Source organism: Scleropages formosus, chromosome 20, assembly GCF_900964775.1.
Source record: "Scleropages formosus chromosome 20, fSclFor1.1, whole genome shotgun sequence".
NCBI classification, from domain to species: Eukaryota; Metazoa; Chordata; class Actinopteri; order Osteoglossiformes; family Osteoglossidae; genus Scleropages; species Scleropages formosus.
This window is the reverse complement of record NC_041825.1, coordinates 15,081,454-15,097,770: the sequence shown is the minus strand read 5'-3', so window position 1 is coordinate 15,097,770 and position 16,317 is coordinate 15,081,454. Positions and strand designations below refer to the sequence as shown.

Below are 16,317 nucleotides of genomic sequence, written 5' to 3'. Positions count from 1 at the left end.
TTTCTCCAAATAACAGACCAGACAAATGAGTTTTCTGAGCTCAGACCCATTTTCGATGAACACAGCAAATCACGGATCCGTAAAATATTTATGCGCAGCTTTAGCAAAGGTAGCCTCGTTGACTTGCAGCAGTTGTTTCAGTGGGTGTTATAATGTGTACCTTAAGTATACTCTACCTGAGCTAGGTGGTCATCAGAGAGCCTAATCACAGCAACGAGCTCTGGTGACTGGGCTCCCTTGAACGGGTCTCACTTTAAAAAGGCAGTTGAGGACTCTTTCTGTACTGTATGACGTTTCTGCAGGACCTCCAAGTGCAGGGGCAATTTAAACAACCACTCTTATTTTAGAGCAGCCAAATTACTAATTGTTAAATATTGTAACCATGTAGTACTGTGCCTATAGAAATACCAGTATTTGATTAAAATTTGGAACTTTTTCCCCTAACTTTTTCAGAATTAACAGTAACTACATTAATAAAAACTGATAGCAAATTACTTCCAGGGATCAAATGGCTATCAAAATTATACAGGAAATGTAGTGGTTAGTGTCACTGATCTGTATTCCGAAGGTTTTGAGTCTGAGCCCCAAGAGGAACCCTGTTGTAGCAACCTTGAACAAAGCACTTATTATTACTTAAGTACATATCCAGGGAAATATAAATGGAGAAAGCTATTAGGTGATTTTGATTAATTGTATCAGATAAAATGATAGAATGAGAAAGCTAGATTCAAATAAAATACATATTTAAAAATTTATTATTGCACATATTAAAAAATCTCCAAGATACATAAAATAAAAACTACAAGAAAATCTTAAAAATAATCACACAACATAATTTATGGCATGAATCACTAATTACATGCACAAGAGCAACTTGACCTGTGTCACAGGGGAAATGTCGCAGTCTTTACTGCCAGCGGCTGTCTGGCCCTGAAGACTTAGAGATTCTAGAATGTGACAGTCTCCATTATTCCAGGTCTGATGGAAACCTCTCGGCCTGCCTGCCACTCTGGCGGGAATAATGGAGCGCGATACTGAAGGAAGTGGGGATGGGGGCCAATCTGGAGGAGGCAGCAATTGAGTCAGGTCAATTGTGACATTTTCTCCAACAAAACCTTCCGCATTAATGTGTTTTTTCGGTTTTTCCTTCAGAGGTGGCCCGACTTTACGCAACAGTAACAGAACAAAGGCAGCACAGTGGTGCATTGTGAACGCAGCTGCCACATAAGGGGTTCGGCCCAGTGGATAAACCGGCACCAAGAGGCTGAGCTGGGTTACTCCGACCCCATGAGCAGAAGAAAAGATGTCAAGTCTCCATCTCTGATTTCCCCTCCCTGCCAGAGCAGTTCAGCCAAGAATTCTCAGGGCTAGTAGTGCAAAGCCTGTTGCAAGCTTATTAAATACCCTGCTAAATATATACAACCACAAGCTCTTGCCTCAAACCCACATGACAGGTATACACGGGTCAAACAACCAAAACCTCACCAGTATTACATTTAGCCGACACTTTTCTCCAAAGGGATGTACAATGATGGCTACCTACAATAACTTTCCCATTCAAACAACTGGGAAATTTTGAGTAGTTCAGGTTAAGTACCATGTTCAAGGGTATTACAGCAGGGACTGGGATTCACAGCTGTAACATTCAAGGCCAAAAGCAGCAGCCCTAATCCCTGCACTACTTGCAACCTATGAAAAAACACAAACACTGTACAGGATGCTTGTTCTCAAATTCTCCAGCTTATATATTATATTCACATCCAGTCCAATACACAGCAACAAGCTTCATTGCAGCAGCTACTATAATTCGTTTTGTTCACAAAGTCTTACACTTTATCAAAGATTTTAGTTATTAATACATAAAATTAAAATTGTCAGCTGAGAACAAAGTCATGTTACTTAGTTGTTTTCAAGGGACATCTGACACTTTTCATTCTGAACAATCTGACAAGAGTTCTTTAGCTTCCTAATGGAAATTCCTTAATTCATCTTTAACAGTCCTACAATTAAATGTACACTTTCAAGTACATCACAGTGCTGCACAGCTACAAAGTGAAAGGCGACTGGGACTGTTGCTGTGTGAAAGAATTCTGAGAACCATGGGACCGCAAACCGCATAAGGGCCACGAAACATTTAGCAATGGGCTGTTTCCCAGAGGGCGTGCGTGGGCTCCTTGCATTATGGACTCAGCTCGCCTTCAGCCCATTTCCATCTCTGCCTGTGCATTAGTTTGGGTACTAGGAGCAGTTACACATGTGTACTATATTGTTCCTGCTGCTAGTCTCTTTGGTCAGTTGTTAATGGCCTTGTCAGATCTTGCATATTGTCTTATATTTCAGGAAACATTATACTGACCTCAAGGTAATTACGCACTACATCAAGAGGCAAACTTGGGAAATGCAGTGTGTGATGTCAGCTGTACTTCAGATGAAACAGCTGAAAAGATTTGATATATAATGACTTCACTTGGCAGCTGAGGAAAGCAGCGTCAAGTGTAAATTCCAAAAACACATCTGCTCGCAGTTCTTCACTTGCAACCTAAGCTATGACCATTTTGAAAATGTAAATTACAACATTAAACAGCTGATTGGCATGAAAGCACTGATAGAAATTGCACATTCTGGGATATTGTTCATATTTTCTTAACTCAGTTATCAGTACTTCATGGAAACAGAAAAGAAGCTCCCTTAGGACAGCCATACATTTTTCTCAGGTGTTCTTTTCTACCACCTTGTAAAATATTTCAGATCTATACTGCTTTAGATTTATTCATTTAGCTGACATTTTTCTTCAAGAGAGACTTACAATGTTACAGTGACAAGCTTACAATTATTTACCGATTTATACAGCTGGGTAATTTTTACTAGAGTGATTTAGAGCAAGTACTGTGCCCAACAGTACTACAGCCAGAGGTGGGGATTGAACCAGGAACCTTTGGGTCTAAAGACAGTAATGCTAAGCACTACACCACCAGCTGTCCCTAAAGGGCATTTAAAACATAGGGACACACATTAAATCTTGAGAAGATCAGCTGAAGTTAGAAAACCTTTGTACAGGGCAGCAAGTCATAGATTTTTTTTTTAAGATCAGATTACGAAATGGTCCTACTCATCCCCTGTGCACATATTTCTGAACTCTCAGGTGAACCTATGGCCTCAATAAGGAATAACGTTGCACAAATTAGTCTATTTAGTGCATAAAGAACAAGCACTTGCCATCATTCAGACAGGCTGTGTGACACCTCATACTGGGTCCTAAGAGGTATATTTAAATATGTTTAAAACCTTTGAAGCTGTGTAAATTATTACCTATCAGAGCTCCTATTCAGGGTTCTCTGAATAAGTTCTTATACAGGGTGAATTCATTTTTTGTTTAAAAATTAGGACAGAACCTGTCGAGTGAAATTGATCAGATAATGAAAAAAAGCTTTCCCTTCATGGAAAGTAAAGATCCTGGAGAAAAAACTATTAAATATATGAACTGCTATACTGAACTTTCTTTGCCAAAAAAATGTTTTTTCTTATATTTTATATCCTATGGGATTTTTCTGTCCCAGAGGTGTTGCAGCACAGAGCTTCTAACTGTATTTCTTCACTGCAGTGGGCACAGCATCCGAAATGTACCATTTTCCATAGCATTTCAGGTCTAAAATACCACCATTACAACCTGATATTTCAGTCACTGCAAAATGATAGCTGTATGAATTTTCAAGAAGAGGTTTATGCAGACGAGAACAGCGACATACTCACGGGCCTCTAATTCAGAAGCATGTTCACACCCTGGCATTACGCCGCTGAATACAGCCTTTTCTTCATGTACCATGCTGGCCCTTCAACTAGATACCCATCAGTTTTGAGCCACAATAACCAAAAATCGCATCATATTTGCATCTTTTTCTCTGTGTTTTCTGTACAACAGTATAGGAAGTGTTATTGGAGCAATACTGTAGTAAAAACAGTAACCAATAACAAGTGTAAAAAAGACAAGTGTGACTATAATGTATGACAAAAACAACACAACTCAAGACAGACTGTATCACTTCTATTATTGGGCAACATTTAGAGGACCACAAATAGTACTGCTTTTTAAGTGTCCTGCTGCTCGATTCACTAATTTATTCACACTGTAACACCTCCGCTGGGGACAGCCGCAGTGAGAACTTAATCCTGGCCTCCCACGCTAAAGGCAGCGACCTTCACCACATCACCGGTTGGCGAAGGGCTCTTGGTGCGAACGCCAGTGGCGCCATGCCGCTCCGTGCACCCTGATGCAGACCCTGGCGGCCAACCACGACCGGCAGGCCAAGGGCACGGGGCGAGAACCCACAGCGGTCTCGCTTCCTGTCTGCAGGGCTGCCAGGCCCGTTTTCCACTCTCCTGACACCAATGTAACACCTCTGCAGGATACAAGCGCGGTGAGAATCCAACTACTCATCTCCCACGCACGCAGGCTGCTAGGATCGCTAAACCGTGTACCACTTGTTTCAGATGTAGGGAAAGAACCCTTCATGCTTTTAAAGTGAAGATAATTAAGTACTGACACTGCCAGCGTGCTCCGGGTAGGTTCCTGACATGGTGTTCTGAAGTGAAGCTCCACCGTGCCGAAAGAAAATGGCTGCTATCTGAAAATCGCACATCCACAATCCTGCAGTTGACACTGAACTCTGGTCATGGTTTGAACAGCTAAAATATGGTCCTCGGCACAGCCCCTCCCCATCTACCCAGCTTCACCAGTGCCCATGCTGTGTTGTTCAGTGTTAATGCAAACACAACATCCTAATGAGCAGGTGTTGAGATGCACGACCTCCTTGTAGCCTCATGGCAGCAACTCAAAGGGCAGCGTGTGAGCAACGCGCCCCCTCGTGGCCACCGCAGGCCAGAAACTAGCAAGCGCACAAGCCGCAGTAGTTACCTGTCGAACTTTCTTCAGCTCTTCTTGCGCTTGATGATGGAGGCCTTCTGATTCAGACAGCTGATCCTATTTAGAAAAATTCACCATTTTAAGTTTAATTTCATATTTGTTGCATATGGTTGCTTAGATGTTATATGTGAGCTTTACATATGTATATGTATATATACTGTATACAGTATATACTATATATAAATACCGTACATATTTATGCACATAAATCGTGAATTTAAGTTATATATGTTGTATGTGTTGTTTACACAGTTTATATATGTAGAGTTCTGCTTTACATATACAAAGCAGACAAATGTTATTGTAAAAATTACAGGACCAAAAAACCTGATAAAGATCATTGTTCTGCCACATACACCATGTGTGCACCATGATGCGCTTGCGTTTTTTTGGCAGACAAATATGGAATAAGATAATATTGAAAAACAGGAATGTGGACAATGTATTAAATTTCTGAAAATGTTCAACAGCAATAAAAAATAAAATAGTGTGACTTCACACATCTCCAACATTTGAGAAATACATGAAATTTCTTGGACCTTTCCATGAAACTTTATATGGTTGCACTTTGAAAAATTATATATTCAATTATTTCTGTCTTTTGTCTCCCATCTGATGTTAAATGTGCAGGTACCAAGTCTACCTTCCTACTCAGATTTAATGTACTTTCATTCCTTGAACAGGAAACAATTATAACTGAACAGATGTAGCTGTTCTTTTGGAAGCACCAAAAATTACTTTTCATTACTCTGATAAAACGTACATGGAGAAATGTATACACATTTACATTCTAATAAATAGTTAATCTGCTTCAGTTTCTTTAACTGCCCAAATTTCATTGTGGTTTCAACAATTCAGTAAATTATCTGTTTTCATGTGCAGTTATTTAATATATTTTTGCTACAATAAAACTATGAAAAAGCTCATGCACTAATGAGTAAAGCCTTTTTCCAGTTCTGTTACCTGCAGTTTCTTGATCTCTCTCAAAGCTTCAATGTGCTCTTTTCTCAATCGCTCCATCTCCTCAAGGTCATCAGAGTCTGACGAACAAATCTACGACACAGCAAACCATGATTTACTTGAGAGCAGAAAAACCCTACATTTGAAATCAGAAGAGAGACTAATTTTGGACAGAAAAAATAGTTTTTTTTTAAAAAATGCTAGCATGTGACATTTGCTCAAATCCTGCTTTAGAATCTCTGTGTTGCTTTCTCAGTAAGCAGTTTTTCTGTTGCACTTCAATTCTGATGATGTCTCTGTCGGAGTAGGGGTGCTTTCAAGGTACAGTCCATGCCCCAGAGGAGGTAAACAGTGGGGGGGGAGGTGTGCTGTCTTTGATGAATTCAGCATATATATCTTAACACATATAGGGGGCGCAGTGGGCTTGACCTGTGCCTGTTCTCTGGTGGGGCTGGGGTTCGAATCCCACTTAGGGTGCCTTGTAATAGACTGACATCCCATCCTGGGTATGTCCCCTCCCCCTCCAGCCTTGCTCCCTGTGTTGCCAGGCTAGGTTCTGGCTCACCTCGGGACAAGCGGTTTCAGTCAGTATGTGTGTGTGTGTGTGTGTGTGTGTGTGTGTGTGAATCCTGGCACATATATCCTGAGGGACTGAATTACTTTTAAAGAATAAAAAACATCCAGTTCCCACTGCAATTCTGTGTTTAATTTCATTACATGTTAATAAAGGTTTAAAATAAGTACTGTTTTGCAAATGAAATCAAGCATTAATCAAAAATCACTGTAGATCAGACTTACAGGACCTACCCGTTGGTGTCCCGGTGAATCTAAAAGGCTTGTAATATCATCTGACACCAATCTGGTTACCCCCTGATACTCCGTGAACTCGTTGCTCTGCAACTTGAGCAGCTCTTTAGTAACGTCCTCGACATCTAGGCAGAAGACCCACACACATGCATATTGGTGCAATGCATCACCGTGACACACTGTGGTACATGTTGTGCAAAGCAGTGTCATTGTTTGATGGACAGCTAAGTTCAAGAATGATAAGGTCTGCTCCTTTGCTGTTAAAACAAAGGGAAAAACAGGAAGAAGCGCTTTCGGTCCTACCTCCACAGGCGACAGTGCAGGCTGGATCAATGCACAGTCGCTCTTTCAGTGTCTGTCGCTGTCCTTCTGTGGGCTTTATTCCCAAGTACCCCAGAGCCTAAAAACACAGCCCCGATCCAAAAGTTTCACACATCCGTTCTTAAGGTTGGCTGGTAGTATTCAGTTCCGCCATCCATCACTAATGGTGAGATGGTGAGCACCCTAAGTAAAACCATTACGTGCATATCCCAGAAATGTACAGGTGATGGGAGAGGTGCAATACCACAGTTAAATGACCCTTTGCACAAAGCACATGTTTTCATCATCTACAAGTAAAGGCATCTATGCATGATGCATCGCATCCAGTGTGCAAAGTCCTGGCATGACCCAGCACTCTACGGGTATAATCAGAAGATATGGATTTTGCCACATTAAGGAAGGCTTGGGAAAGCAGAGTGCCCCAGAAAAACATCGGCCAACCAGCTGATTAAACCTCTGCTGCTTGACCATCAGACAATAATAGGTTATTGAGTGTTGCTTCAACTGACATGCTGCAGTGTCACAAGTCATTAATCATGCCTGGATCGGTGACTTTCATTCAGGCTGACCCCTATGACTCAAGGATCATGATACATGTACAATGCCATTGAACTGAAATGCTGAAAGAAGAAAGAGCTGACCTGCTCTAGCTTTTCCAGCTTGGAACGGCTGCTGGGGGTCAGAGATGCCCTCCTCTGAGTGACTGAGCTACCTGGCGTCTGAGTGGCAGACGTGGAATCTGCAGACACAAACATGAGAACATCAGGCATGATGGTCATTACTTCCAACTCTGAGAGCAGAACGGGTGAAAAGTGGACATTCTGAAAAAATGTCTGGGATACACTTTAATGCATTCTTTCGAAGTTCCCTTTTGGAGCATCCTTAGGGAGCTTCCATGAAATCACAAGACCGCCTTGTACCTGCCAATTCTGTACACCCACCACCGAGAGGATGCAAAATGTCTTACCATTTTTAAGTGATCTGTATCTACCCAAAAGCACATACCAGCATGTGGAGCTCATTGCATCAAGCTTTTAGCAGGTATAAACAGGATGTTATTACATGATTTGTTTTTAATTAGTCATATGCTGCATATGAGTGGTACTTCTTTTCACTTGAAGCGTATCTGTTTATGCTGTATTCCAATTGTTTTTTATTTTTTTTTTCATTATGATTTGTTATGGGCACAAAAGGAGGGTTGCGGGGGGAGAAAATCTTATGCACTTTCAAAAAGGGTAACTCGAATCCCAACCAACCACCTTTTGTGAAACAGTGTAATATTTTGCATGGCTCCAAACTTTAATGTGAAGACTTCACCTATAAGATCCTGCAGGCCACCTTGAATTAAAAATTGTATTAATATAGATAAAGACAAATAAAGATTGTATTAATCCATGATGATTATAACAGTATGAAAAATGAATTATAAAAATAGGTTCATGGACTAGTTTTCTATTAGTATACTGACAAAGAACAGTCCACAGATGGTTGCTGCATTCCAGATATTAATTTTGTCCAACTTGGCTAGAGACTGAGACAAAGGATATACAGTACTATGCACAATGTAATACCACGTTACAAGTCGGATCAGCGGGATACGTCACTCTCATTTGGTGTGTCAAGAAATGGAGACACAGTCTGAAGTGAAATGTTACTGAGAGCACTGTTCGATGGCCCAGATACGGGACGAGTGTCACTTGTCACCTTTCGGGAAAACTTGTGTGATTTCTTTCACAGGGCGTAGATGGAGAAAAAAAGAGCGCAGTGTGCGTGCAACGAGGCGCTGCGTGACACCTGATTAATTGTCCGAGAGATTATGCTTTCAAAAACGTGTTCCAGTGGGCCTTCCTTTCCATCACCCATGGACTCAGCACGTCGTCTATCACACCACAAGCAACACTTCCACAGCAGGCACAGGAGGGACCGCTACGCATCTGCAACTCGAGAAAATACTCCCATGTCACTCTAACATGCAACGCCTGCCCCAAGGGAAAAAAAGGAGCAAAGAGGCGTGGAGATAAATGGCACCATAATTCACATCCATTTGGGAATTCCTCTGGTGTCAGCATGCTGTGCGCCACTGTTTCTTTTCTTTTTTTTTCACAGAAAGGCAGAATGCTCGACACCTTCCAAATGAGCAGTCTGGCAACCCGCCTCCCCGCCTCCCCCACTTCCTGCACCAGGCATCTCGCCACGCGCCATCTGTCTTGCATCTCCAGCTCCCCTCTTTGTCAGACCGTGAGCAACTTCTGCAGCGCACAAAAGTTAAAGCTGGGATGAATTTACATGTATCTGTGCCCGATTAAATATAGAGACCAGGCGCTTAGTGCCTTCTTCACGAGCTTCGTGTGATGCCATGTGTTAAATGGAGCATGATCTGACACATTTATTCACACTTATCAGAGTACCTGGTTCAATGTGCGAGTTCTGCACTACAGCAGTGGTACTTTGAAACGGGAGTGAAGCACATATATATATAGCCATGTACGAGCTGACCATGACAAAGTCCTCAAGGCAGATCTGAAATCTTACTGAGCACCAGACTAACGACAAAACAGTGATCAACAACATTAGCATTTTTTAAGGATAGTTCAATATATTATTTTTTAGATGTTCCATGACATTCTAATAATGTATAAATGAAACTTAATTTCATGCATTTAATTTAATATCAGCAAATCTTTACAAACCAAAGGAATTTGCTGAATTTTAACATCAAATGTCATGTTTAAAACTAAAACTTCCTGATTACAGACATGAGCATTATCGTTCTAAGAGAAGTCTGCATATTGAATCATCCGATTTGTAAATACAGACTTAAGTAATTTCCTTTCTAATTAGCAGCACAGATGTCAAGTAGGTTAAACTGTTTTGGGAGAGAAAATGAATAATGCAGATTAGGAAATTGACTTCACATTGGCTTAAATAGGCTGTGCTTAGCTGAGTAAATTAAAATCAACGTGTTAATCAAAATTTACTGACACAGAAATGCAGCAGGTGTATAAAAACATGCCAAATGCAGTGGCTTTTCGCACACAATCACATCTAACCAAAGTACTGAAAGATTACAGTTTACACTTCTTTCAATTAAACTTTTGGTTTCATTTGTTTTCTGTAGTCCTATTTCTGGTAAGGACTTCAGAGACATACAAAAATGGTTCACCCCTTTAAAATTTAAGAAGAAAAATAAAACAATCTTGGTGACTCAAAACACAAAGAGGAGGTTGATGACATATCGTCTGAAAAAGCCAAGCAACAGAGTCCAGCTAATCTCACATTCAAGAGGGACTGTGCACCCACAACCTGGTTCCAACATTGTATTTCTACTCTTCTCCTTGAGAAGAGGTTCAGACAAGTAATGATCTCTCAATGCAAAAATGGACAGATAGACAGATAGATAGATAGATAGATAGATAGATATCGCTTGCAGCTCTTTATCGAGCTCGTGTTAAAAAAAAAAAAACCCGAGAAGTAGCCCCTCCACAGAGGAATGCAGCCTCCAAGCAGACTCGCCCCCTCACAGGAGCTGGATGGTGAGCGTCTTTGCGTCCTCCATAGCCGCTTGCCCCCCCTTTAGGGCGGTGCAGAAAAAGCCCAGCATGCCTGCGGCCCCTTCAGAGGCGGACCACGGGGTCCTCGCTCTCACATGCCGCTGGAAGTTTGCTTTCAGAGCGATTCCAGGCAGAAGGTCGCAAGCGCTCCGCTCTTTGCTCACAGCACGTTTTCTAAAACCAGCCTGAAGCCCTGAAGTCCTGAGCGCTAAAGCCGATACAGAATGTTTTTCTCAACAGGCCATTCAGCACTTGGCCTGAAAAGTGGAAACAAAGGCAGTTCGAAAAAAGTTTCATAAGGTGTTATAAAGAATTCAAAGAAGTAAACAACTATGGTACAAAACAGAGAAAAAGAAATGCACACCCTTTTTTTTGTAGCACCATGTTAGAATTTTATTAAGAGAATCATGCCATTCAGTAATGGTTCCAAGGCAAGTTCAGCTTTTGAAATACATGGGAAATGGGTTATGATAAGAAGTATAGAGGCTTTGCATTTTGAAGACTTGTGGAAAAGTTAAACGACTAGGCGTCTACCTTCTAGCTCTTACAGCTGAACGTGCCAGGGAGTACTGGGGGTGTACTAGACTGTCTAACACTTTCCAATGTACTGGTAATGTGTAGAGAACTAGTTAGCACCCTTGCCTTGACACTGAGAAACCTAGGTTCTGATTCCATTCTGGTTCAGATCCTTTGATCAAGGAAGTCTCCATAAATTGTTCACATAAAAATTACTCTGCTTGATAAACATAGAATTTTAAGACCCTCACTGTATAAACCTCACATGATAAGACACCTTGGAAAAAAATGTCATCTAAATAAAGGTTAACACAACTAACAGCACAGGAAACCAGCAGCACTTCAATGTACTACAATTATTTTACTAGTAACACTCCAAAATGTAACATGGTATACCGAAGGGTTCATCGTAATCATAAGCTCGGACAAGGCCAAACTGCTCACATTTCAAACAAACAAACCTGCTGCACAGGTATGTTAGGTAATGCTGTATGATGTGTCTTTCCTGACATCCTCTCTGAAGAAGATACAGGGACTTGTGTGCTCAGATGCTTCTGTCTGGCAAGGAAGGATTGAAAAGGAAATTTTGTGGCACAAACACAGATAATAAGGCTTCACTCAACATGTGCTGTGCCATTCATATTTGCCTGACCTAAAGAGTGATCAACACCTATTAAATTGACTGAGGAGCACCTTTTCGTTAATGTAATTTCACAGAGATCCTGGTTTCTATGGCAACTCCACCCACACTGACAGCAGAGGAAAAGTGGTTTCCATTATGTGGCCTTTGCCAGCCTTTAAAATGTCATCAATGCCCACCTATCTATAACTGAAACGTTTTCCTCTGATATTCTTTCTGTTAATTAACCTGAGCCCAAGTTACCATTTTTGATTTTAGAAATGAATGATTGTCCCATTTTGCATGAAAAGACATTTCCTCAATAGCCTTCAAACTTGAAAAGTAACAATGCCTTGCCATCATTTCATTGTTCAATTCAATTCCTATCAGCATAAGGGAACATTGTCTTCATGTTTTTACAGGTCCTTTAGAGAAAACCAAATTGTTTTCTCTCATTCAGCTGGGGGTGTTCTTTTGTGTTTATGTTCTTTATCTCAGCAGCTGAAGTCATTTATAAATATACTTGCACAATCCTTACAGAGGTACACCTGAGGTAACAGAATTGCGTATAGTTAGTTAAATGGTCACAGCAGGTCTGCTCCAAGGTCAGGATTTGTAGCATTATAACAGCCTAATTTGTGATTGAATCCACAGTAAACACATTGACCCGAATGGTCAAAAAATTGAGAATGGAAAAATGAACAGACCACATAAAATTCACCTTGAGTACTTAAGACCTCGCGACTGAAAAGGATCAGCTTTCCTAAACTCTGCAGTATGAAGGAGAGACTACAGAAAGGATAAAGCTGAGACACTGTTTGCACTTGTAGATTTATATATGAAAATACATAGAGCTGATAAATATTCATCTTCAATCTATTAAAAAGGTAAACTTGATAACTCACAAATGAAATAGTACACATGAGCATTTATGCTCTCTTCAAGAACAAGAAACTGCCAGTTAAACATTTTGATAACTTTCTAGAAGCTAGCGAAGGTTGTGATAAGTCTGGCAAAGCTTTGAACCTACCCACGAAGACCATTAAGTCTACTCTAACAAAACGGAAAAATATGGCATAACCCAGACACTACAGGATCAGGCCATCCTACCAAGTTCAGCCACAAAACAAGCAGTCACCAGGGACCTGAACAAGAAACAGGTTTCCACACTGACAGGGCTACAGAGCTCACTGGCTGTAAAGGGGAATCCTGTCCAGACATCAGCAGTCTCTTCAGAAGCACAAAGCTGTGGTATCCTCGGCAGAGCGGCTAGACAGAAGCCACTTTTGAGATATTCCAACAGGCTCAGAATTTACTACAAGCAATTTGATTGATCCTGAAGATTTAGTCAAGAATCTGTGTTCTTCTGGGACTAAAATTGAGCTCTCTGGCCTCACCGTCATAGTCACCATTCCTATCATCAAGCACGTTGGTGGCAGCATCATGACGTTTTTCAGCAGGAGGGATTAGGAAGCTTGCTGGCTTCAAGAGAAAAATCAGCTGAGCTAAACACAGTCAAAACATGCAGGAAAACATGTTTCAGTCAGCAAGATATCTATTGTTAAAAAAATCACATATCCACTCTTCAGCAAGAGAGTAATGACGCAAAACAAAATGGCAAAAACTACATTGTCTTCTTGTCTTGATTCAGAGACAAGAAGATGAGTATTCCTGAGTGACCCAACCAAAGTTCAGAAATTAATCCTGTTGGAAATTTATGCTATGACTTACAAACTACTGTCCACTGTAAAATAGAGCAAGTGCAAATTTCTTTAGTGGAATGGCTAAAATCTAAACTCAAAACACTGAAAAAAGGTAATGGTACAAAATGGAATTGTACAAAACTCGTAACATCTAAGCCAACAAAGAATTATAATTGCTCTCCTTTTTAAGCATAGGTTTCGATATCATATCATCCATACACTGACTGCTACCTCTGTGACTCAGACTTGCAGATATGCAAAAAAAAAAATTCAAGCAGACAGAAGAAGGTCCAATTCCTTATTCAGATTTTTAATATAGTGGGTGCAACAAACTGGAAATGTAAGTCATAAACTACCTGGGCTGGCTTCTGCAGGTGTGGTGCTCTCAGGTGATGTGACAGAAGTCTGCTCTGCCTTCACAGAGACACCCCGAATCTGTAGAGAGGACACACACTTTCACACGCCAGGTTCTGCTCACTCTGGATGTGGTATCATACAAACTTCAACACAGATATGATGCCTGATAGATATGGTACATGTCTACAGTTAACCAGGCAAAAGGGCAAGTCCACTTGGGCAACCCAAGCAACATTTGTATGGAATAAATTGGACAAAAGTGTGGAGGAAAATCAACCCAGTAGCACTTAAACTGAGCCTTACCTGATTTAGCTGGACTGAGGGCAGGGTATCCCCTCCAGGGTTGGGGGTGCAGGACATTCTTTGTACCACGCCGACCCCCGTGGGCCTCATGGGCAGGCTGTTTAGAGAGGGCGCAGGTTGCAGGGCAATGGGGCTCTGCGGACTACTGGCAGAGCTGAATGAGGACCTCCGGCGGATGAAAGCAATCTCAACAGTGGGGTCTGGTCTACAAAGGTAAACAACAAGAGTGAACTACACAAAAACTGCTCAATACACACAGAATTTCTGCCTCACATAAGCATTTCATTCACCCGTTAATCCCACAAATATAGATGGCAGCCTCCATGAGTTTGCAAGTATGGCACCAAAGTTAATTCAAAAGAAACAACATAACCAGTTACTCTGGATAATATCTTGGGCAAGGATATGCAGAAACCACATTTTTCCACTTAAAATGATATCTTTTGAAATGATAATACAGTATTAGTGTTTGCAATTTCCACAAAGAAAGGGGATATGATAAAAATAGCAAAAACAACTAAATGAAACAAATGAAATGTCTTTCTATGAACACCAGATGGTTGTGCTAACAACATTTCAGTAATGCCTGCAGTGTAAATGTGTGGGACGCAGAAAAGGACAAGGGCTTTGGGCTGGACTCAACAACTTCTCCACGAACGGAAATGTTATTTGAAGATGACAATTACACTGAATAAATGCATGTTATTTTGTCTTTCTCCGCTTTTTTTCTCAGCTTGCGATGCAGTGCGGCTCAACAATTAATTTTGAGCCATTTTAAAGAAAATTGGTGTCATACATAATTATACCATATAGCAAGGTCTGCGGCGCTCCATCTGGGATTGTATTACTGCACCTTCGCCGCCAGAAACAGGTGTACATTAGCATTTTGGAAGCCACTGTTGGCTTTTTATTGGGTCTTGTCAGTCTGGTCGCGTTGAGATCTTGTTGTGGTATGTTCCCAAACACAGGTCCCAGGATTCAAAGACAAAGGCCTGCAATGCGTGGTGGAACGTAGTGTGTCATTTCCCTCTACGGCTGAGCCATTCTATTTCAGTTTTCTTTCAGTCTGACTATAATATCAGGGGGTTACAAAAAAAGGCTTCTGTGAAGTTGAAAGTTCTGCTTTAAGTTACAGGAGGTTCTTACACAAGAGCGTGTAGAGCCCGGTGTAGCATGCCGAGGCTTCCCGAGGAGGGGGGCGGAGACAGGGGCAAAGCAGCCACAGCTGGGGCTGATTTTACTCCTTATTTCTTCCCCGGTGCCCAGTAGTAGAGAGAAGAGACCGAGGCCGCGTCCCGACCGACCCGACTCTCCCAGGCCCCCTGACCAGCACGAAGCCTCTCCCTACCTGTTCCCTGGTCCCCCTTTCCTGTCTCCTTCCTTCTCTCTGTCTAAGGGCAAATAAAAGCCCACTGCAATGGGCAACTGCATCTCCTGTCTCCTGCCTCGTCTCTTACACCTTGGTATCAGAGTATTGGACGATACAAAATATATAATAAATCTTAAAACTTGTGTACATATGTGTCGTCCCTAAAATTGCAGCTTTCACTAATTCTTTTCATCATTATAATAAAACACATTTTCATTGTTCATATAATTCAGATTTAATCCATTTCAATGAGATAAATCACTGCAAACCAATCATTTTCTGTTGCTTTAGAAACATTACTGTCATACTCTTCTGTTTCCAAAATGTTACTTCTGTTCTAGAAATTGCCCAGTGTTAACTGATGCACACTTACAGAAAAAAAGATTATAAAGTTCTGATAAAGGCAGTTTTGTTAGAAATTTTACATACTGGCAAAATATTTAAGAGAGACAGACTACATTTTAAACCTGTCATCACTTGCTGTACTATAATAATTTTCCTTTTGAGGATTTCTTATCAGCCTCTAGCAAGATCCGTTGGTCAATAAAGCGGTTAACACATACACTGGAAAGCTATATACAAGGATGTACATTTCATGCACAGGATGTGGTGGTAACAGCTTTTCTAGTCATCCTAAATCAGCTAACTGGACTCAGTTAGGACAATACCTGCGGTAACTAATCACCGTCAAGACAAATGCTGGAAAAACTGCACTCTTTGAGAAAAACATTACTAAATGTTAGGAAGCATACAGCCGTATAGATATGTGAAAATTCACACATGCTTGTGTTATCTTATGCACTCATCAAAATGAGGCCACCTTGGTGGAAATTTGCTCACACAGCATCTTTTGAAATCAAAACATAAGAGGTATAACTAACTACTTTTCA

The 16,317-nt window shown here is 41.1% G+C and overlaps 1 protein-coding gene across 2 annotated transcripts in view; it reads right to left on the bottom strand.

The window, feature by feature from the left end:
- stxbp4 (syntaxin binding protein 4) overlaps window positions 1-16,317 on the bottom strand; it is a 43,042-nt gene that overhangs the window by 11,349 nt on the left and 15,376 nt on the right. The window contains exons 12-18 of one of the 2 annotated variants that reach the window (XM_018762180.2): window positions 14,059-14,263; window positions 13,755-13,833; window positions 7,651-7,748; window positions 6,992-7,088; window positions 6,680-6,813; window positions 5,885-5,974; window positions 4,913-4,978 (exon numbers count right to left, since the gene is read on the bottom strand). In XM_018762180.2, the coding sequence (XP_018617696.1) occupies window positions 4,913-4,978; window positions 5,885-5,974; window positions 6,680-6,813; window positions 6,992-7,088; window positions 7,651-7,748; window positions 13,755-13,833; window positions 14,059-14,263 (769 nt within the window). The remainder of the gene's footprint in view (window positions 1-4,912; window positions 4,979-5,884; window positions 5,975-6,679; window positions 6,814-6,991; window positions 7,089-7,650; window positions 7,749-13,754; window positions 13,834-14,058; window positions 14,264-16,317) is intronic. The other variant, XM_018762181.2, reaches the window with a different exon arrangement.